The sequence below is a fragment of the Anopheles moucheti genome, chromosome 2, assembly GCF_943734755.1.
Source record: "Anopheles moucheti chromosome 2, idAnoMoucSN_F20_07, whole genome shotgun sequence".
NCBI classification, from domain to species: Eukaryota; Metazoa; Arthropoda; class Insecta; order Diptera; family Culicidae; genus Anopheles; species Anopheles moucheti.
The window spans coordinates 97,006,357-97,029,179 of NC_069140.1; the positions used below are offsets into that span (position 1 = coordinate 97,006,357).

At 44.2% G+C, this 22,823-nt stretch overlaps 2 protein-coding genes across 2 annotated transcripts in view; both read left to right on the plus strand.

Moving 5' to 3' along the window:
* Positions 1-224: 224 nt before the first annotated feature.
* LOC128309826 (sarcolemmal membrane-associated protein) overlaps positions 225-22,823 on the plus strand; it is a 28,714-nt gene continuing 6,115 nt past the window's right edge. The window contains exon 1 of the mRNA XM_053046304.1: positions 225-354. The gene's annotated coding sequence lies outside the window, so the exon portion shown is untranslated. The remainder of the gene's footprint in view (positions 355-22,823) is intronic.
* On the plus strand, positions 13,429-22,799 carry LOC128300513 (uncharacterized). The gene is made up of 2 exons (XM_053036601.1): positions 13,429-18,591; positions 22,749-22,799. Exons 1-2 carry the CDS (start codon positions 13,429-13,431, stop codon positions 22,797-22,799), a joined length of 5,214 nt encoding a protein of 1,737 aa, XP_052892561.1.

A 22,823-nucleotide genomic window follows, 5' to 3' on the forward strand; every position in this document is an offset into this window, starting at 1 on the left:
TGCAATCGATCGAAGCGAAGCATAAGCAATAACAAATGTGAACGCGTGTGTATGTGCCCGTCGGTGTATGTGTGTACGAGAAATGATAGCGAAAAGTGTTGAAGCTTAACGACAACGACAAAGTTTTTTTCTCTTTTCCCGGAAGATTCTGAAGATTTGAATATTACACGCATTGCTTCAAAGCGTGAGTTGACCGCGAGGGATCATTAAACACTGTGCCGCACCAACAGCAATAACCGTCCACAGGATTTCTGGCGTGTTAGAGTTTGGGGCCGATTCGTCAAACAAAGCGTTTCGATTATTCCCATCTCCCACCGAGATCAGCATAACGGCTCTGCGCAGTGATCAGTTCAGGTAATTGTGCAAAATTGTGTAATAAATCCCTTATTTATGCAGCGATCTAACGATCTGCGCAATGAGCTAAAAGTGGGAAACCTATAACGTTCGAGAATCCCTGAAGATTATAGAATCCTCCATGATACATCTCTGTCATCATCTGAGAGTTAACTCGTGAGTTGAATGGATCTTCACTACGCATCTTTCTGATAAATTGCACAATTTGTTGGAATTGTCATTTAAAATAGTGTCTACACCATGTGTAGACATGTGTGTCTTATCCTCCTGATGATTGATCATCCTATTTACGGTGAAATATGGCATCGGTGTGCGGCCTTATGTAGGTCAATTTGCAAGTGGGTCATAAAAAGTAAAACGAAGTGCAAATATTTGCCTCTGTTATAATACCACGCAGTGTAATCGAACAGCTTCTATGTTATAATTGCGTGCGGCTGAAAAAAAGAATATCAATTAGCCAACCACTCTTCACACAATCAGCAAACATGTAGCATTCTTTTGCTTCCCCTCGTGCGTGACAAGTGATTTATGAATGAACATAATTCATCAAACCAAAATCTAGCTGCATATTTGCATTGGGAACTGGTTGTGTGTTGTGTGTTTTGCAAGCACATGTGCACGCCACGAGCACCACTCACCTTCTTGTAGAGAGGCCTTATCAGTCTTGTGCAATTGATTATTCGATGTGGGTTTTACAATATGTACTATTAAAAAAATCTGCCAAGAGTGCATCGATTAATGTAGCAATTTGTCGTTTGGGTCAGACACTTTTTCGGCGTTTTTCGGCCTACATGTGTATGATTGTTCAATGCAGTTGGGGATGTCTCTCGAACGGTACAGTTTGTTGTATGTTGGACTGTTACAGGCGCTTATCTCGTACGATCGACAAGCGGCCAAAGCGTTGCACAGCTGGTCTTTGACTTGCGCAGTCGCTTGCTTTATTTATTTATGTTTTCTTATCTTAGATTAAAAGGGGTTACCTTTACAAGACAGTGATCCAGTGTAATCTTTTTGATAAATTTTACTTTTATGTGATTTTTTTTTGTTAGGTTTTTATCAATACAAAATGATGCATTCTAAAGAAGGTTAAAAGAAAAGTAAAATATTGAAGCCTGTTATCAAATTCATTTAATTTTTGTTTTCATTACCTATAATTGATAAATCATGTCCTTTTGTGTACGGAACTCACTCCGATAGAGACTTTCCCAAATTGGGTGTGTTATTAAATTATTAATTTTAATTGTTTTTTTTTCCTTTATATTCATTTCTTCTATTTTCTACATCTTTTACGTTTTTTTTTGTCACAATTCTTGATATATAGCATATACTCTATAAACAATCGCGCACGTGTACCGGTGATGAATATTTTTTGGGAAATTTGGTTATCGTCTATAAGCGGAGTAAAACCATCATCAGTATTTCCATCGATCAATTCCCGTTCTCTCCTCTCAAAAGTAAACCATCGTGCCAGTAAAGACGGCCATGCCCACCCTTAACATGTATCCCAACTCTTCCGAAATCCCCACGTACACGATTCCGTGGTTTATTTTTCGTGAGTCAAAAATTTTGCAAGGCCGTGATGATGGTGCCGCCCCTGGTCGCGTTGCTGAGTACTCGGAGCGCTTTTTTGTTTCTTTCTTCTGCTGTAGACTAATTTTGATCTCTAAAACGAGTAGTGTACATGCTATGAGAATCGGGTGTTTGAAACGTGTACATCACTACCATTATCCCCCAGTTACGGATGAGGGTTTATGTAATAGGCAAGATTACGTCGAACTGCGATGATAGTCGCGTAGGAAATATCTTCGAGTTACGAGTTTTACTGTTTTACTTTCGATAGAATAGAAATCTAGAATGTTAAATCCATCAGAAATAGTATTAGGTAAATCTGATTCTGATTCATGAATGATTGAATATGATTCTCGGTTCCAAAGTTTCATGAATCATACACGATTAATTAGGAGCTTGTCCGCTACAATAAACCGTCGTCTGAGATCTATGTAAATCTATGTATTTCAAACAGTCGAATAAGCTGTATCAGATGTCTCATACAATCAACGATCAACACAGCAATCAAATGTCTCATAAAATGGATAATTAAAACAATATTTATTGTTCCAATCATCACACATCGATGTGTGTTTGCTTAGCTTGATTCATAGTTATGTATCGCGATGATCACCTTTCTGCATCACTTACTGTCGACTACGAAAGGCAACTGGAACTGTCTCAATCTTCGTGTGCAAATTAAAACAAAATCAACTCGCTTTTCCCCCATTCAAACGGACACCATTACGAAGCAAATGGACAACGTTTCACATTATTAGTAAGCGGTGATTGCTTTCATGATGAATTGTGGATTAAACATCCATTAAACGCGTCAAATTTAAAACGCAGCACGCTAAACGTCCCCCCATGCTGCTGTCGTGTGGAGATCGAACCACAGATCGGACGGTTTCCTCCGTTGCACACCGCTTTTCGTTGTTTCGCGTAGTGGAAAGCGTACCGAAGAAAATTTGGAGAAACATTCCAAGACGTTCAGCGTTCAGGATGTTGAGCGCTTTCCATCCGAGCGGTGTGGATTTTCCACAAACACACACACGCTTTTCTTTTTTGCCTATTTAATTCGCTTCTCCTGTTGTCACCTTTGCCAGCGCATTCCATTCGTTCCAGTCCGGGGTCGGTGGAATGTGTGGTTTTGGGGAGGTTGATGTCTGTTGATTTCTTAAATGGAGCCTGTTATTATACATTCCTTCGGTTTCGAGTCGTTTTTATATTTGGAAGCTCGATCGTTATAATGTTTGTGCTCTTTTGTTGATTAATTCATTTCATTGCTACTTTTACATTTTGGGCGATGGTGTGGTGTGAATGTGACTTTCGCGTGTGATACCCCGAGTCGAGTGGCGGATACCGGAGAGAGAAAAAAAAGGCGTGGAATAATGTACTGTTTGGTAGTTTTGCATGCGGACGGATTTAATTCTCTAATTCCGTCGGCTTTTGATGGTGGTAAACGAAACCTAACGAGCGCTAGTCGAAGGTCTCCATCACCAAGAGTGGGCAAGGTCACGAGCCCGTAAGAAGGAACTAGTTTCCATCCGTTATGCCTTTGCTTTAAATCAAATTAAGTTCCCGTTTGTGTTTTCCGTTTTTGCACACTTTGGATTGACCTAGAACTTGGTGGTTTAGTGTGTGTCTGATTTTGTTTTGATATTCCGGCAAAGTGATCCACTGCCCTTCAAGGGAATGTGATAAATGGATTAAGTCAATCAACCTGTGATTTTGAAAAAGAATATTCAGCAGTTGTGATTTGAAGTGATTTTTGGCAATTAGTGTTTTGGTAGTACCATAAGGCAATTAAATGATAGTTATTCTTGTTCACAATCATTATTTTGTTCGTGTATGATGTGTATGATTCAAACATTTATTGTTTTTTTTTGTCATTTACCTCAAGAACGGCGAGCATTCATGGATTGTTCGATCAAATATTCGAAAGAAATGTGTCATACGCTGCTGGTCCACATACTCAACTCGCATGATTATTATGTTCAACCCGTCAATTGGCCCGGCGAAGAAAAGAGCCAAGAGGCCACCGTGAATCGAATGAATCAACTCATACATGTAATTGAACTAATTGACCTCGGGAGTTTAAAACCTCCTCCAACTCCACCACCTCCCAGTCGCCTCGATTATTCCTACTATTTAATTCCGAAGGGATTTTTTTTCCTGGAAATGGATGAGATGGATGACTAATCGTTCTAATCATTTTAATAGTGATGTTTGTTATGTTACTTCGAGCTCCGGTGACGTGTTCCTTGAAAATGCGTTCGGTTGATAAGAATAAAAATGTGTTATTAATTTATTTTTTAACAAACAACTGAAAGTTCACTTTCTGCCGGTGCCGGTTCTGTTTAAAACACACACTTCTCTCGCTACCGACGTTGAATGGAGAATTGTATGAGTTCGCCGCACGAATTGTAATGCAACTATTGGCCGTTTTGAAGTGCTCAATTTCAGGTTTTGCCTGCAGTACGTGGTTTGGTCGAACATACCGTTAATGCACAACATAATCCGTTACGAGAATTTTGGATGATGAACCACCGACGTCGTTCCTTCCTTCCTGTACAGCTGTACATCTTTAGTCACAGTACGGATGGGGACGCAAGTCCATCCGAATCTTCCTGTGCGCTATGTGTATCTGTCCGTGTGCCGGGGCAGGAATATTAGGTTAACTTTCCGGGCACGTACGCTAGCTCAGGGTTAGCATGAAAAAAAGAATCACCACACACACTACACTGGGTTACCGCATTTCGTCCAGCTCAGCTGGAAGGCCAGGGCTACGTCCGCAAAAACTCATTTAATCCCGTCCGGTTGGTGTCTTTTTTGGTGCCGTTTCTTGGCTGGAACTTTGTCAGTGTCAAGTTAATTCTCCATTTGCACAGCCGAATTGGGATGTCGGTTGTTCGGGTGTGTGCTGGGGATACATATTTTATTCAATCTATCGTGGACACATTGAACCACCACCCCGGGTCCGGGTCTTGGCGGGGAAAGAAAAAGCTTGTTAGGGCTCAAAATGAATACGTATGCCTTTTGTAAGTTTGTTAATGCTGTAGGTAGATTATGTGTTACCTTTTTTTTTTGTTATTTAAAATTCAATTTTCTATCAGGGGGACAGTTTTCCAATCGCTGTTCTACGGTTTACAGCATGCCTCTCATGTAGTGTGCGTCAACCTTTGTCTCTCGAATCGTGAAAGTGGTAAATGAGAAAATTCAATTTCCCGTCGTCAAACTCACCAATCTGATGTCGAGTGACGTACGGGTATTAGTGACACGTCCGTTTGTAGTGGTACCGATTCAACAGGTCATGTTGCAATTTTCCAACATCGTCGCAAATGATCGAGCGAAATTCGTACCCATTCACCACTGTCATATGCTGAGCAATATCTTTGGAATAATACAGCCAAAAGCCCCTATTGCGAAAGATATCAAGTCGCTTGACTCTTCCTCGATATTTAAGACCGCAGAATTCATGCGCGATTGATGCATTCGCGCGAATAGACCGAATCCTCAGACGGCTAAGGTTCCTCCTCGTTGCACATTCCTTCGCGCTGTGTGTCGAATGGTGAAGAATTTGCTACAGCTGTTGGTTCAGTTGTTGAGTTGGGTCCGTGTCGGCGTTTTCTTTATGTTTGGTTTTGATGGAATAAATAAATGTTGTGCCCGCCTGATGTGACGCGCAGATGAGAGTGATAGCGAAACATACAAAAGCTAGCTGGAAGCGCGTTACTGGCGGAAGGCCATCCCGAAGTGATGAGTTTGTCTGGTGAGGTTTTGAATTCGTCTAATGTCTACGTGCTGCTGATGTTTGTTTAGGTTGCATTTTGCTGTCCCAGTTTCTTGCTGGCGTTAGTGTGTTCGTGGCGATTGGTTTCGTATGATGTCTATCATTAATCTGTTGGAGAAGATCAGCTAAACAGAGCTATAGTTAATGGTTGTCTGATTTTCCAAGGAATTGCTCAAAACTGAGGATGCCTTTCCTCCTTATTCGTAATGGAATTAAGGTTTAGAGATGCTTCATAAATAGTTAAATTTAATTTTCCAACATCAGCAGTTTGTTGTGAAAGTGATCTCGTAAGTGCCAGCAGAGCTTCTCATGAAAATAGTGGTCCAAATAGTCTCTGAATCTCTATAAGGCATTACAATTTATCAATAATTATTCAAACATAATAATATATCCCTAGCAGCATAGCGCATTGATATTACAGCCCTCTGGTATCGTAGCCCCCAAGTCATAACACTCAGCGATATTTTTGCTTGCAGGAAAACCGTGTTGGGAAACAAGTCCTGTTAATTTCCGGGATTGCAATATGAACCCACTACCTGGCAGGGCTAATTAGACGTGCGATAATCTAGTGAAACCGGTGCAGTAAAACAACCAGCACCAGGTGTTGAATTTAACAGCTTGCAGCTAATTGATACTGGGGTTTAATTTTGCGCCGTCCATCTCTAAATATGAACGTGCTAAAAGGCAGCTTCTGGAGCGTATCTGTGCAAAATTGCTCACTGCCAATGTCGCGTTTAAGCTGTTCGCTTTGCTCGCCACGCCAAAGCCAGTTGCAGTTGTGTGTCGTTCGGAATTAATATAAAAGCGTACTTAATTGCGCCATGAAGGGCTAATGCTGGCCATGGAATGGTTTAGGAATGCTTCTGGCGGTAATAAATGCTACTCTTTAGCTATCATCATAATGAAGGTGCGGTTGGGGTGAAAATTATGTGCAAAACTGTTTACGCGACTGCATGACACAACCCCCCAGCGCTGTTGTTAAGTAACGATCGCGACCCATCCTGCAGCCGAGACAAAGAAACGGAGAAGAACGCGGTTCGCTTCGGCTCAGCGCTGCGTTTACTTTCTCCGGAAATAAATCTGCAATTTGCGTGTTTTGCGTGGAAGGCGACGTTTGAAAGCCACGAACAAATTAGTGGACGAATCTTTCCGCTAATGGATCGTTTAATTGGGTGAAGATCAGCAGAGGAGTGTGAGAAAGAAGGCGGGGATTTCGGGTGCACAATTACACCGGAGAAACCATTATCATTATCAAACGGTGAACGATGAACGATGCTCCAGATGTGCCTGGTGGACGACTGGGTTATTTCACGAGCATCATGCTCAGGCAGCGTTGGCCCCAAACAAACCCGCAACCCGACGGTCGGTTTATCTCCCATGCGCGCGTGATTTATGGTTCGGCTTCATCGTTATAGGCTTTCGAACCGAGCCGAAGGGATAGTGATTAATTTGAAACCGAAAACACCTGTTATTAGCAGTGGAATGATTGCTTATTGTAAAACATTAGACCATAAAGCCATAACTTACGGCAACATTTCAAACAACGGCAAAAGGCAGCTCTCAAGACTTTTGTGGGATGTGTGTGTGTGTGTGCAGTTAGTGTTTGTGTTTTTGTTTATGCTTTTCGGTGTACTGCGCGTACACTTCAATTAATGTCACGTTTTGCTGTCTAATTCGTCTTTTCGTACAATAACACGATGTCGTTTTATTTTACGATAATTTGCTCAGGCATGGTTTTGCTTCTTCTGCTTGCTTGCTTGTCCCCTGCGCTAAGTTTTATCTTTTAATACTAGTTTGTTTCAATTTGCGAAACGTTGTCTCTTTTTTATTATAAATACTTTTTTTCTATTTGATATTGTGTTTATAATCATGCTTGAAGTTGATTCCATTGTGAAATGTGTGCATTTTTGAAACATTAATCGGTTTATGAAACTAAATTAATCTTTGAATGGATAAGCAAATTCTCAAAGAATTCTCAAATTCTGATTCCTAAAAACATCATGAACCCCCGAAGATTCAGAATTCCTCATAATTCACGTATCATAAAATGGTCTGGAATCTTCAAAGATTCAGAATCTCTGTAGGTTCAGAAATCTTCAAAAATTCCAATATCTCCGAGGAATCGCCAATGATTCCAGAATCTCCGGATATACTGGAATTCTTAGAGATTCAAGTTTGAGGATGAACATTTGAGGATTTATGCATAATTTGAGATTCCACTAATGATTTGTATCTCTTCACGGAAAATTTATATGACCGACTCTTCTCAACACTTCAATTAATCGCTACACTAGTTTCCAGGTTTATCTTATGCTAACTTTCCATACAAACTGGCAAGTCATGTGCAAGCCTGGAACTCGAAGTTAAGATAGTTTTCCTTAAAAAAATAATCGATCAACTTCTCGACAAATGTCAAAACAAAATATTTGCATCGCTTGTTTGAACCAGAACCAGTTAGATCATATGCTGGGTGATATCTATTGCCTACTCGATCTTCGATCGAGATCCCTCTATTAGATAGGTAACAAACATATAAGCTGAACAGATTTGCGTCTAGTTTCTTGGATGAATGCGTGACAAACAAACGCACACAGTGCGTACAGTCTAACTGATTACAGATGCTCCCACTAGTAGCGCTCTTGACTGAGTGTGTTTCAAGCGCCATTCTTGAGCGCACCGCCATAAGATCGTTCAAGAGCAAGGCAACACAATCCAAGGCTTCATCACAGGCCGCATTCTTATCGGGGATTGCTTTGTAAAATGATGATTCCGGTGGCGCTTGGTTGCCACTTGCTTGCCGCGGCCTTGCACGTGCTCTTTCGCGCATGGAGAAAAATGGTAAATAATGATTGAACCGTTTTTTTACTAACCGCTGCTGCTCTGTCGATTTGTGTGTTATCAGCTCGTGTCCCAGCGATCTCTCCCGGGTGTGAAAGCATGCATGTTGGAATGGAAATTGACAAAAAAGGGCAACAGAAGATAAGCAAACAAATACGCACCAGCGCAGGAAAAACAAAAACGCAAGCGAGTTTCGCTTTATGATGAAAAGCAACGAGGAAAGTGTGGTTGTAGCATTAAATGGGTGGAAAATTGAAAAAGAAAACATCGTAGACTCACCAAAAACTGTAGTAAAAGCATGGCACTGCCCCGATTGCATACACAAACACACACGCGCACACACGTGGCCACACACACACACAATTGTGGCAACAGGAAGGCAAATCGGATTCTAAATTTATCGCGCAGCAACGGCGGGCCACTCTACTACGTCCTAGACCAGCAGCTTCTGCCAGCCGTCAGCGCCAGGTTCGTTTCCCTATCTTCCCCTCCTCTCCTCCCCATGTGTGTCTGTGCCCGTAAGGTATGTGTGAGAAACGATGGTGGATGGACGAAGGACCACCGTCTTCTCGACCATGCCTAAAATTATCCTCCTCCATTACCGAATTTTCACACAGGAAAATAAAAGAAGGCCAGTGAGAAAAACATCGAAACCACCAATCCGACGTGTTGCTGCATTTGGGGGTATTTTTTTTTATTCTTTAGCCTTCCTCCGACGCCAATAGTGGTTGATTCTGTGCCGACAGGAAACGAAGGCTTTCTTTTCCGGGTGTTGATTTTTTTGCTTTGTTTCGGTGGACGGCTAAAAGGGAGAAAATCTCCTGATGATCTTTTTTCCGGGGGTTTTAATGCAATCGATGCTGGAATTCGTATTTGCCCCCAGAATACGAGCCAGACTTAAGAGACAGCCTTAGTTGGAGGTTGTTCGCGCTCTCTTTGCTACAACTAGCTAGTGTTTAGTGTTCTCAAGTAACTACTTGCACAACAAGATCGATGTATAATTACTTCCATCGGAACGATGATGTCATTTCTGAATGGAAAGTTTGTTGTTTTCGTGTGTGTGTTTTTCCAATTTTCTTGCCGATGAAAACGTAGCGGAAATTGATACATCCACCGTTCGCTGGGTATTTTCCTACGTTTGTGTGTGTGTGTGCCTGGCGAGAGGAGGAAAAGTCTAATGAAATGGGATCTAGCGTTACTTCAGCTACCGAAAAGCAAGAGGAAGCCAATCGAACACCGGTGTTGGTCGGTCATCGGAAGGAAAACAAACAGCACACCGTCGACCAGCGCGAACAACGTTAATTGTGGATTAAATTAGGCCCCCAGCAGAAGACTGGCTGTGGACGGTAGTGTAGTGTGGTGTGTGGTTGCGCGCTCGTTGCATTATTATCTGATGGATACTCCATTATCGGGCCATTGACCGGCCAATTCCAACGGTCCCCACAATCCGCAAAGTAGTGTAAAGCTCGTGAACTCTGAGGGAGTGTGTGTGTGACGCAGGTGGAAATTTTTAGTGAAAGTGACCATCAACCGACGAATCGTCATCTCACCGTCCACACCGAGAGCGCAGTCGGTATGTCGGTCTTTTGTTTGGCTTCGGGTATTCCCTTTGGATATGACAATTTGTTTTCAAATTTCATGCTCCGGTCCGGGGAGGTTAATTTGTCACCTTCTTGTGATGGGGTGGTGGTTTTCTGTTGGAAATGACAAATTGGGGAGGATTGGTGACAAAAAAAAGCTTGAACAAAGAACCGCAATTTGTTTTGTGATTAAATAGTATTTCATGGTCTGTTGGGGTTTAAAATGAATTTTACCATTTTGAGGGTCTACGAATGCATTGTTAATGACATAATTTTAAAATTTTCTTAAATGTTTTAATTTTCTTTATAGATATATAAAAAATTATTTCCTATTAGTGGGAGCGCACAATAGACTACCTAGTAGATGGTCCCACCAAAAAAATATTTTTTCTTATTTATATTTTTTTTCTAGCCGCTTCTCAAAAATCTTCTCGCTATTACCAATGACGGTGCTTTATTGATTTAAACGTCATTAGCTAATGTGAAAATCCTCCACAACCAATCCACTCGGACCCACCTCTTCCAGCACGACGGTGTGATGTTGTGTTTGGGGTGACGCCATGTCTGTTGATTTTTTCGTCAATAAATATGAAATCAACCATCTAGCGAAGCTGACTGCTCGTTCTCGCATGAATCAAAGACCAGCTCTGTGTATGGTATTTGCTAGATTCATTAGTGCGTAGTTGAGATGGAGGAGATGGGGGGGGGGGGGGAAAAAACACATCCAGTCTAGATGATCATCGCGCAGTTGTTGTCAGACTCTCGCACAACTCGCGATCGTAGAATGTAATGATCGTTAGTAAATCAAGTCGTTTTAATGCGTGTGCCTTCTTCCTGCTACGTTCGCTTTCTTTCCGGTGGAAGGGGGTCGGCGGAATGACGAACTTTATTTAGAAAAACCGTTTAAATGGATTTAGCAGAGCAGCAGCATCATCAGCTGCTGCCGAGAGGAGAACTATCCGTCGTACAGCCACTTGGTTTGGCTGGTGGTTGATGACGCGTATAGCGTGGGGAATCAGAATCCATTTCGTTTCGGATTTGATCCACACAACCCCAAGTTTCATGGGCACTGGGAAGGCGAATGGATAATCAACTACCCAGAACGTAGAACGGAGCACTAGAGCTGTGTACTTCCTGCTCTACAATGCGTTAAAGCGAGGGTACGATCGCTGGTTTGTGTCGCAGTCGAATGGATTCGATCGTGTGGTGGGCCCAAGCCAAGAAAGCCACAAGGAGCACGGAGCATGAATCACAATGTGCAACCGTTGCAGTTGCAGTTGCAGCCTTGCAGCTCGCGCTCTCGCGAGTAAAGAAGGGGGGTGGCGGTTGTGTTGGTTTCCGAGATGTGCAAGCAATTGGATGTAATTGGCCTCGCGCGCGGCACCGTCTAGTTGGGCGTGTGTTTGTGTGTTGCAATCCGTTCAATTTGCATAAATTGATCTAAACATTCTTGTTTTCCATCCTCCACCGATCGTGGAGCACACGGAACACAACGCCCCACTTTTTGATGTAATTATTATTTGCCTCACCGCTCGATGTCTGGTAAGCATGCATTCGTTTTCAAAATGTTGCCCCATCCTACACCCGAGATGCATTGAAATGAATTGGTGGTGTCGGTGGTGGAAATGAAATTGGGTAAAGATCAGCGAAATTCAGCTTCTGGTAAGAGGGTACCACCATACCACCGGGCGCTACCACCGATAAGTTGATGAGGTCGACATATCGTGCACCACACAAGTGCAAGTTGCAATACAGCAATTGCTGCTGCACAACAAACACACTGCCCCGGTGCACCCAGTGTTCCCATGGTACGACGCACGTACACGCTTTGAATGGGAAGTGAAGTCGGTGTTCGTGTTCACCCGTCGGTGGAGAATGCGCGTACAGTTGGTGTGTTGCCACGATTGCCGTAGCACAAAAAACAAAAAAACCTCGCGTTTGCATCTGACGCCCGGTCGGTGTGTTGCGGTGTTGTTCCTGGCCTGGCGCTGCAAACAAAAACACACGAACCGGCCAAAACGGTTCCGCGTCAGACGTTTGTATTTTCAGCGCTCATCTCCATATAATTAAACGCGCAAGTGGCAGAACGTTTCGCGATAATAGAAAAGGAAGACAGCCGGCTTAAATGATGGAGGCCTTTTTCGAGGCGGTGAGATGGTATTCCGTATCGTCTTTGTGCAGTTATAATCGTCCGCTGGACGGTTGAGTCACGAGCACGAGCAGCACCAACCACGTTCCAAAGGCGCAACTGAGGCGATGTCTCGTTCCATTCTGTCACTCTGGCTTACATTGTTTGTTGGAAATACGTAGTGCAAATCTAGCGTTTGTTGGATGCTTAATTGTTGTAGACATCTGTTTAGGATTTGCCAATTGGGAATTATGGCATGAATTATAGCAGCTAATAGTATTAGTGACAAACGAAAAATCATAAAAAGGATTAATAAAGAGGACTCTTCGACAAGCACTCATTGGGCTCAGACGTGGTTTCGCGATCCGAAATTCGAGCTATTGAACATGGTCCTTCGAACCGGATAATTTGATATTGAAGAATTGTATTGAATTTGTAAGAGTGGTTATTTCGGAAAGTTTCGCGAACGTCTGTAGCCGTTGTTGGATATGGCAGTACTGTCGAAGGCGTCTCGCGAGCGAGTTACACTATAGGCGCCAAGAATATTTGGCCTGAGTATTTCGTGTTTGAGCAGTTTAGGTGAAAGTGTTAACTGCGGTTATTGCTCGCTACCATACGGAATCGTGTGTCACAGATAAGTAATCGAAATTCTGCGGGACACACAATAACGTGGACAGTGTGATTGAGTGCGTGCCAGCGACGCTATCGTGCTTGGGCTAGTTTTTCGTGTAAGTTGGCAGTGTGTTGGTGTGTAAAGGTTGATCGTATCGCATCGTATTGGAACATTCTGTGCGCTATCCACGGTCTGCAAAGTGAGGTTCGTGTAATTTTATCGGTTCGAACCGTCATGGAATCGTAAGTGCAACAGTGGAGGATCACGATCGGGTGAATGACCAAGGTAACGCCACTAAGATCGACCGTTGAACTTTCAACTAGTTACAACTACTATCGTGCTGAGTGATAGCGTCGGTAATCAGTGTACGTAGCGTAACTCGCGTGAGCTACTCGTTTTTAGCAGGTGCCAATAGTGTTGCTAAGCAGTTGGACATCAGTGTTAGTTTACCGCGCGGCACGGGTAACTCAGTAAGGTGTAACTCAATAAGGAGATCGCTAGTGAGTGCCGATAGCGTCATTTTTACGACATCACACCATCGCTGCTAGAAGGCGCGCAAATTGTAAAAAATAAAATGGCGACCAAGGAAAAAAAGATTCTGCAACAGCTAACGCGTACTTACAACGATCGAGCGAGTATTATACAAGGTTTCGTTAATTTCATCACGAAGTACGATGCATTAGTGCATAGTGTAGAAATAGAGACACGGTTACAAGGTTTAGAAGATGCAAAGTTGGCGTTTGAAGTGGCTCGAGATAAGCTTCTGGTAGAGAATGATGATTGTGATTCGGAGCAATTGAGAATTGATCGTGAGTTATTCTACCAGCAGTACTATCAAGTGAAGGGTTTTTTGACCAACAAAATGGCCGAGGAGAATATTACACGTCTGGACACGAGTGTCCGATTCGGTGGGAACAGTACCTTGTCGCAAACTTTACACGGAGCGTCGCGAGTGAGATTGCCAAAGATGGAATTACCGACATTCAGTGGTGAAATAACGCAATGGCTCACTTACAAAGACAGGTTTACATCGATGGTGCATGATGTCGCCGATTTGTCTGACGTGTTAAAGCTCCAGTATTTGTTAGCGTCACTGAAGGGGGAAGCAGCGCAGCAGTTTGACCATGTGCAGTTGATCGACGGCAATTATGCCAGCACATGGAAGGCCCTAACGGATCGCTATGATAATTCCAAGGTGACCAGGCGAGAGTACTTCAAGGCGTTAGTGCACCTGGAGCCGATGACGTCGGATAGCGTATCAGAGCTTACGCGTGTTGTTAACGAGATCAAGCGTCTGGTTAGAGGAATGGAACGTCTTAAGGAACCAATCACTCACTGGGATACACCACTGGTCGCATTGACCATGCTGAAGCTGGATAAGCAGCAGTTGCTGGAGTGGGAGAGGGCGTCAGCCGATGCGACGGAAGACAAGTACAAGATGATGATAGAATTCCTCGAGAAGCAGACGAAGATGTTCAACAACGTTTCGAGTCATAGTATCAGAGTTATCACCACGAAATCCGCAAGTAATACGAAAAGTGCAACTTCTAATAATGTGTCTTCTAGTCTTCCAGGTAAACTATCTGGAAAGGCACTTGGGCGTATCAGTCAGCCGAGAGGTTCACAAGCGGTCGCAATGGCATGTACGGCAGAAGCTCGAGGAGAAAATATGGCTAGGTGTTCACTATGTAGCGAAAATCACCCCTTGGCAAGTTGTTCGAAGTTCGAGGAAATGTCTCTAGATGAGCGACAGCGAGTTATAGCATCGGACACCTTGTGCTTCAACTGTTTAAAGGGAAACCATCGTGCTCGGTTTTGCAGAAGCAGAGAAAGATGCAAGATTTGCAAGGGACGACATCACGTTTTAATGTGCAGAAAACCATCGGAATCACAGCTGAACAGTAATAGCCACGGTATCCATCAAGAAGGTCGATTGACAAGGGGCAAGGAGCAAGTCACCATGATCAATGCCATGGCCCGAGGTGATACCAAGAAAAGTATGGTGTGGCTGTCTACAGTGCAAGTACTAATTAGTAACTCCTGGGGAGTAGAAGTTCCTGTAAGAGCACTGCTCGACCAAGGTTCGCAGTGTAACTTCATCTCGGAAGCAGTGGCGCAACAGTTAAGGCTGAAGAAAAGGCGGGTGCAGAGACCACTTTCTGGTGTTGGAGCGGCAGTGTTCAACGTGGAAACCTTGGTGTCGGTAGACGTTAAATCTCGTAACTCATCGTATGCAGCGTGTTTGGAGTGTTTGGTGCTTCCGAAGGTTACGGCGAGATTCCCAGCACAATACATCGATATCAAATGGTGGAAAATTCCAGAAGACTTGCCACTAGCAGATCCAGGGTTCAACCAGCCAGAGAAGATAGACCTACTGATTGGTGCAGAAATATTCGGAGAGTTGTTACAACAAGGACAACTAAGATTGGCACCACATCTACCCATGCTTTTAGAAACGAAACTTGGCTGGATAATTAGTGGACGTGAAGTATGTAAGGGTTCCATCGAGTCTTCGGTTACACTAGCTAATTGCGTATTATCGGAAGAAAAACTAAATGCAGCCATGGAACAACTAGTAATGCTCGAAAACATACCGGAGGAAAGAGTTCAGTCCAGCGAAGAGGAAGCTATGGAACAGTGGTATCTACACACGACCACACGAGAGAAAACTGGACGTTATGTAGTCGAACTCCCCAAGATACCTCAGTACGAGGAAAGGCTAGGTGATTCCATGCAAGGTGCCGTAAAACGATTTGCATCAATAGAAAGGCGTTTGGCACGAGACAACAGACTCAAGGAGCAATATAGCGAGTTCATGGAAGAATACCTTCGACTGGGTCACATGACCGAAGTTTCATCCGCTGAGAAGGAGCATATGGAGGGAAGTCGTTATTATCTACCTCATCATGCGGTGTTGAAACAAGCGAGCACAACTACAAAGTGCCGCGTGGTATTTGATGCCTCGCATAAGACCAGCACGGGAACATCATTGAATGACATCCTTCTTAACGGTCCGCAGCTACAAGATGATATTGTATCAATTCTTCTTCGTTTTAGGATGAGAAGAATAGGGGTTGTTGCCGATGTGGAAAAAATGTACAGGCAGGTTCTAGTGTCACCGACAGACAGAAATCTACAATGCATCCTCTGGCGCAAAGAAGGGTCGGAAAACGTCTCAACTTTCCAATTGAACACCATAACGTACGGAACGGCCTGCGCTCCTTATTTGGCCATTCGAACATTGCGGAAAATATTCGAAGATCACGAAGAAAGCCATCCGAAGGCTATGTGTTGGTACAACGACTTTTACGTCGACGATCTTCTTAGTGGTGCTGATACAGAAGAAGAAGTTCAACAGATTCGGAGTCAGCTGGTTGAGATGCTTGGTAGCGCTGGCTTCAGAATTCGAAAATGGGCTTCGAATGCGGCAAATGCCTTGAAAGATGTTCCGAAAGAAGACCTAGCTGTGAGCGAAGAAGTGAATATTGAAGGAGCAGGTGTTGGCACGTTAGGACTGGTGTGGAAGCCAAATCTCGATGTCTTCAGCATTCGGGTACCGGTTATAGATACATCCAAGCCGATTACGAAACGGAACGTGCTGAGCAACCTGGCCAAGATGTATGATCCTCTTGGATTTTTAGATCCGATCAAGATGAAAGGGAAACTACTGATGCAAACCCTACGGACACTGAAGGAGCCTAATGGAAGAACGTGGTCGTGGGATGCAGAACTACCAGAGAAGATCCAATCAGAGTACAGTGTATTCTCCGGCAAGTTGAACCTGTTGGATGGCATTGTCGTTCCACGGTACCCGAAGTTGGGCACCAATTGGCAATATCACATTTTTTGTGATGCTTCCGAGCGAGGCTACGGTGCGTGTGTCTACATTCGAAGCGGCTCAGTTACGAAAGGATTCAATATCAGTTTGATCATATCAAAGTCGAAGGTGGCACCGTTATCGAAAAAACTGGTGATCGCGAGGTTGGAGTTGTGCGGAGCACTTTTGGCGAGTCGGTTGTATCAGTTCATTCGTAATGCACAGCTGCAAGAAGCACCATGTTTCATCTGGACGGATTCGATGACCACTTGGCACTGGATAAATGGGTCCCCGCATACCTGGAAGACGTTTGTGGCCAATAGAGTAGCTAAGATCCAGACCCTGACAAAGCATTGCGTTTGGCGACATGTGCCTGGGTTGCAGAATCCAGCTGACCTCGTGTCACGAGGTTGTGATCCAGATGATTTCTGCAAGAACTCGCTGTGGTGGTCGGGGCCAGAATGGTTGGCACTAAATGAAGAAAATTGGCCGGACCCACCTGAGACAGGAGCATCACCGGAGATAGTGACAATAGCGATTGAAGAGGAGCGAGCTGCAGCCAGTGCATCAACTGAGTCATCAGAAAAGAAGAATATGTTTAGTGAACATTTGTTCAAGCGAATATCGTCGTACACTACTCTATGTCGAGTTGTAGCATATTGTATGAGATTTGGGACGGCGATGAAATCGAAACGAAAGCAGCTTTCTACGAGTCTGTCAACGGAGGAGATATTAAATGCTGAAATTCGCATAAGTCGGTTGGCTCAAGTGGAAGTATTTTCGGAAGAGATAAGGCAGTTGCGAAAGGGTGATCGAGTACCTGGAAAGTCACCATTATCAACGCTTGCCACTTATCTGGACGACCATGGTTTAGTACGAGTGAAGGGGAGGCTGGATAATTCATCATTGAGCGACTGGACGAAACATCCGATAGTTATCCCGAAGACGCATCAGCTATCAGAACTGTTAGTGCAACACTATCATCGAAAGTTACTGCATGCAGCACCGCAGTTAACAGCCATCGCACTTCGTCAACGTTTTTGGGTGCTTGGCGCGAGAACGACTATTAGGAAGGTGTGCCGTGAGTGTGTGATATGCTTCAAGGCCAAGCCATCGAGTGTTGTTCAACCAATGGCACAATTACCAGCAGAAAGGGTCATGAAGGCTCGACCTTTTTCAATATCTGGTGTGGACTATTGTGGGCCTGTCTTCATCAAAGGAAGTCATCGGAAGGCAGCACCAATTAAGGCCTTCATCGCAGTTTTTGTATGTTTCGTCACCAAGGCGGTACATCTAGAGTTGGTTTCAAACCTCAGCACAGAAGCATTCTTAGCGGCTTTAAGGAGATTTGTCGCGAGGAGAGGACTAGTGTCGGAGATGCAGTCGGACAACGGAACCAACTTTAAGGGTGCCGCAAACGAGTTAAACGCCCTTTATAAACTATTACAGTCGTCTCAATTTCAGAATTCGGTACAAGAGTGGAGCAGCTCGAGTCGTATCACCTGGCGATTTATTCCTCCTCGTGCTCCGCATTTCGGTGGACTGTGGGAAGCAGCGGTACGTTCAATGAAGCTTCATCTTAAACGTGTACTTGGAGACACATCGCTGACGTACGAGGACATGACGACTTTGCTGACTGAAATAGAGGGATGTTTGAATTCGCGACCGATCACGCCGATGTCCGACGATCCTGCGGACCTAGAAGCGCTAACCCCAGGGCACTTCTTAACTGGATCAAACATGCAGCAGCTACCAAACCTCGACATGAAGGACGTCCCAGAAAATCGGTTGAATCATTGGCGAGCCACGCAACAACGCGCTCAACATTTCTGGAACCGATGGCATAAGGAGTATTTGCAACAACTGAATGCGAGGACAAAGTGGAATGGGATTGCTACAGAGCTTAAACCAGGAATGATGGTAATAGTCCGGGAAGATAACGTGGCGCCATCAAAATGGCCGTTAGCTAGAATTACAGATGTACATCCCGGAAAGGATAATGTAGTGCGAGTAGTATCATTACGAACGGCTCAATCAGATCATGTAAAAAGACCTGCAACAAAAATATGTATTGTACCAATTGAAGCAGGCAAAAAAGAAATCGAGAGCAACAGTTAAGATGCAGAAAATTTAAGATAATTGCATGAACTAGTGAAATAAGCAGAACAGAAGATAATTGAACTTGCATGAATATTAATCAATGAACTTATAGAAGTAGATAAAAGTAAGATTTTATGGTGGTCGGGATGTTTAGGATTTGCCAATTGGGAATTATGGCATGAATTATAGCAGCTAATAGTATTAGTGACAAACGAAAAATCATAAAAAGGATTAATAAAGAGGACTCTTCGACAAGCACTCATTGGGCTCAGACGTGGTTTCGCGATCCGAAATTCGAGCTATTGAACAACATCATTGGAAATTGGCTTAGACATGACCATCCTGCAATTACTGTTAATATAGCTTGGAATTCGATAGAATCGATTGTTATTATTTATTTAAATTCCATTATGACGGCAATGCCGTATTTTCAGAATCGATTGTATAAATATATTTATTGTTGCATCTCTACTTAAACCTTATTATAAGATTAGAGATCTTTCATTAGAGTCTTTCATCCTTCACTTGCGTCTGCTGCAATCATACGCCGCCATCTGTTATGTAGTTTAATGGTTGATGTTTTTTCCTAAAATATCCACCGGGGATAGAACATTATGCATCGTTTTCCGAACGACGCTGTGGGCCGTTCGATTTTAACGCAATCAAGCCGTGCCCTAGCCGAACCATGTTCCATGAGAGTTTTTACTCTCGGCACGAGCTGTGCTGTGTAAAATCATCATCAAATCACCAAGCCATAGCCAACAAAACCGCACTAGTAACGGCATTCCAACGCACGACGTTACGGCCACTCAGCTGTTCATGGCCATATCCAGCCCCCGTCCGGTCCTGTGTCTGTCAGTCATTCCTCCTCAGACGTTCCTGCCCCAGCACTTTCGTATGGTCCGCACTGCCATAACCGGGTAACCGAGTTGTACGATGTCGGTTGGCCATCGTCTCCCAACTCCCCATTCCCCATTCCCCCATCGGACGCTTTGCATACAACGGAAAGAAACACCACCGTGGGTGTGTGTGTGGTGCGGATTTATCAATCAAAAAAATTTTACGATTACGGCTTTCGCATCGCGCGCATCGTGTGTATGATGGCTAATAATAGGCAAACGGCAGCCGCGCGCGAACCCTAGCACCTGGGAAACGATGGGTCGCCGTTGCTGCATGCGCCACCACCGGGTCGGCGGCGGGTCGGTCTGTCAGCATCATGCCACTTCCTCATTCCGGCACAACCACCGGGGCACCCTGTTAAATGGAGTTATGAGCCACGCAATGTACATATATTAAATGTCCTTAAATAATTCGTAATCCAGTGGTAGTGCAATTTGTGGATGTGTGACGCATTAAATTAGGAACGTCAACGTCTCAGTCAATTTGTTGCCACACATGATGCCCGCTGTGTCAGAGTATCGAATTACAGCTCTGTTTTTTTGTTGTTGTGAGCTCCTCATATGTGTTTCCCATCTTTACGGTATCCTGTATTGACTTGATTGCCGGATTGTGCGTTTATGCTGTTTGCAGACCATTTCAGTCTTTCATTGCTAATACTCCAAAAGCGGAGTTCCTTTCGCATCCATTCTGGGCCGGATAAGGGAAGTATTGATTTGTGCCGACGACAAGGGGACCGATGAAAAATCCCTCAAAGCTCAAACCATCGGAAAGCAACGTGTGAAAGCTTTGTGTTTATCCGTAGCGTTTCCTTTTTCCTTCCGTTAGCATAGATATTTGTGTTCTTCTGCTTCGCTGTGTTGACTATGTTAAAAACTAATGCGTTTTTCAAAACACTCCCAGCTGACTGTGTCGACACGGTTCAAGAAGTCCATTGGCTGACGGTGGTGGAGAATAAAAAAAAGCACCCGAGACGAACGAACGAACGAACGAACGAGAACCGTACGCGTACGTTAACCTTCCTTTGCCAACGCATGTCGGGCCATTTTTTGGTTCTTCATTTGCTGAACCGCCATTAAATTATGACACTGCAGTATGCAGAATGTGGTACATCTGTGGTTGGTTTTATTATTAATATGTTTCTGGCTTGAAACCTCACTGTGTGTCTCGGTGGCTCAGTAGCAGGTGAGTAAGCACCACCGCGTCTTTAGTGCGGCAAAACGGTTGCTGCCACCATTGTTTGTATCGAGTTAGATCAGTGAATTACTTCATAAAATCTTTGTACACAAATTTGCCACCGATAGACGCCGCCTAAGCGATGCTTTCTGTGCTGCGAACCATTCTGTAAGACAGCGTGGAAGAGTACGCGTTTAATAATTGGGTGTGGCATAACACGCTAATTACTGTGGTCTCTATGTTGTCTGTGATAAGCGGCCAGGCCCAAGCTGAGCACTTCTCAAGTTAATCTGTCCGGCGCTCTAAACCGGGTACCTAGTAGTCTTCACAATTATTAGCGTGCTGTTTGTTATTGCGGAGTTTTGTGCCGATTGTCTCAACGCAAAAGTGGGACGCTGTACTGCTTCCTGCCATCCATTCGTTCCCCAAATTGACGGCAGCTGGTGCCGCTCTCCGGAGCCGAAGAAGGAAGGCAACGCGATGCTCTATGGCTGGATCATTAGCCGGTTGATCACCGGTGTTACCGGTAGGTCGTGGCGAATGAACTTGCAAGTTATGGTACCGTCGATAATGTGAGGAAGACAAAAAAAACAACATTGTTATTCGTCTCTGGACCTCGCCTTTCGGCCCAGTATGGGTTGTTACCGTTTATTAACTTTATACTGCCTTTTTTGTGGCACTTCAGGTCTTTCGGTGCGTTCTACGCGTTCTCGATAGCAGCGGGTAGTGCGCTCTCAAGCGGAACTTGGGTCTGGTGAAGAAACGTGCGGTCGCGGAAGCACTGAATGATAACTCGAAGAAGATGACACCGTAAAGAAGTCGTTGTCGTTGTATTCAGATGCTTATATTATCGTTATTATTACTATCCACACCCATAAGTCCGTAAGTGAATTCAAAACGGTACCATTGCGCCGATTGTGGCTTCAAACACAAATCTACCGGCATCATCGATCGGCCGGCGGCGGCATCTGTAAAGTAAAGCAGAATCCATGCGGAAACGCTTAAGCGGCGCTCTGTTTCGGGGATAATCTGCTGCACCGCATCTCTTCGGTTGTCTTTACCGTGTTCACCTAGTGGTGTGGATCTTCTCCATATTTCTGGTGTGTGTGTATGGAAAATACTAATCAAAAAGCAATCAACTTAAAGCTGCATTTTGTGTGCCTTGTAGGTCTTTCCAAACAAACGGTCTTGTCGGGTTCTTATGCAGACGGTTGTGCCAAGAAGTTTCACATATTCAGAACTTCGGTCCAAAAGTTGAGGTGCGGGTCATCGGTATGTTTCATATCATGTTCCAGAAGCACTCGATGGGACTAGGACCCATCCATGTGTTAATTCTTCGCCCAGACTACGATAGGGAAGACACACGGGTTGTAGAGCTAGCGAGTTGGAACTTACCTGTGTTCCGTTAGTATCGGGATGGTCTTACGTGTGCCGAGTGCATCAGTGCGTGTACCTGATGCGTCTTTGCCTTATCTACATTACCTTGACAATGCCACCATGTAGTGCGTAAGTTTGTTCAAATTTCATGCTCTAGGGTTTCCCGTTTTCGGAACGACGTGTTTGTTTTAATATTCTAAACTCTGGTAACATGTTGGACAAGTGAAGACTTAGTTCTTACGACAGTTTTGCTACAAATTCACCTTCTAATATATGCAACTCACTTTCCGTAATGAGTTGTGGTGCCGTTTTAATGATTTCGTTGCGCATTTAGGCATCGTTATGACTCAAAAGCTCACTGGGTTAAGGGCAAGTTCCATCGTGTGTTCGTACCGCGTCAGAAATGGAGTGCCTCCGTGTTTTTCTAGCCCATGTGGTTTCGCTACTTCTTTAAATCTTATATAGAAGAGGAGTGTTAGCCCTAGAACTCGCGAAACGTGGTTTAAATGTTGATGAACCCACTCAAGGAAGAGGAGCTGGATGAGCTGCCGGGTGTGTCCGAATGGACCGGGGCGTAGGGTTTGTGTGTGTTGCAACCTTGG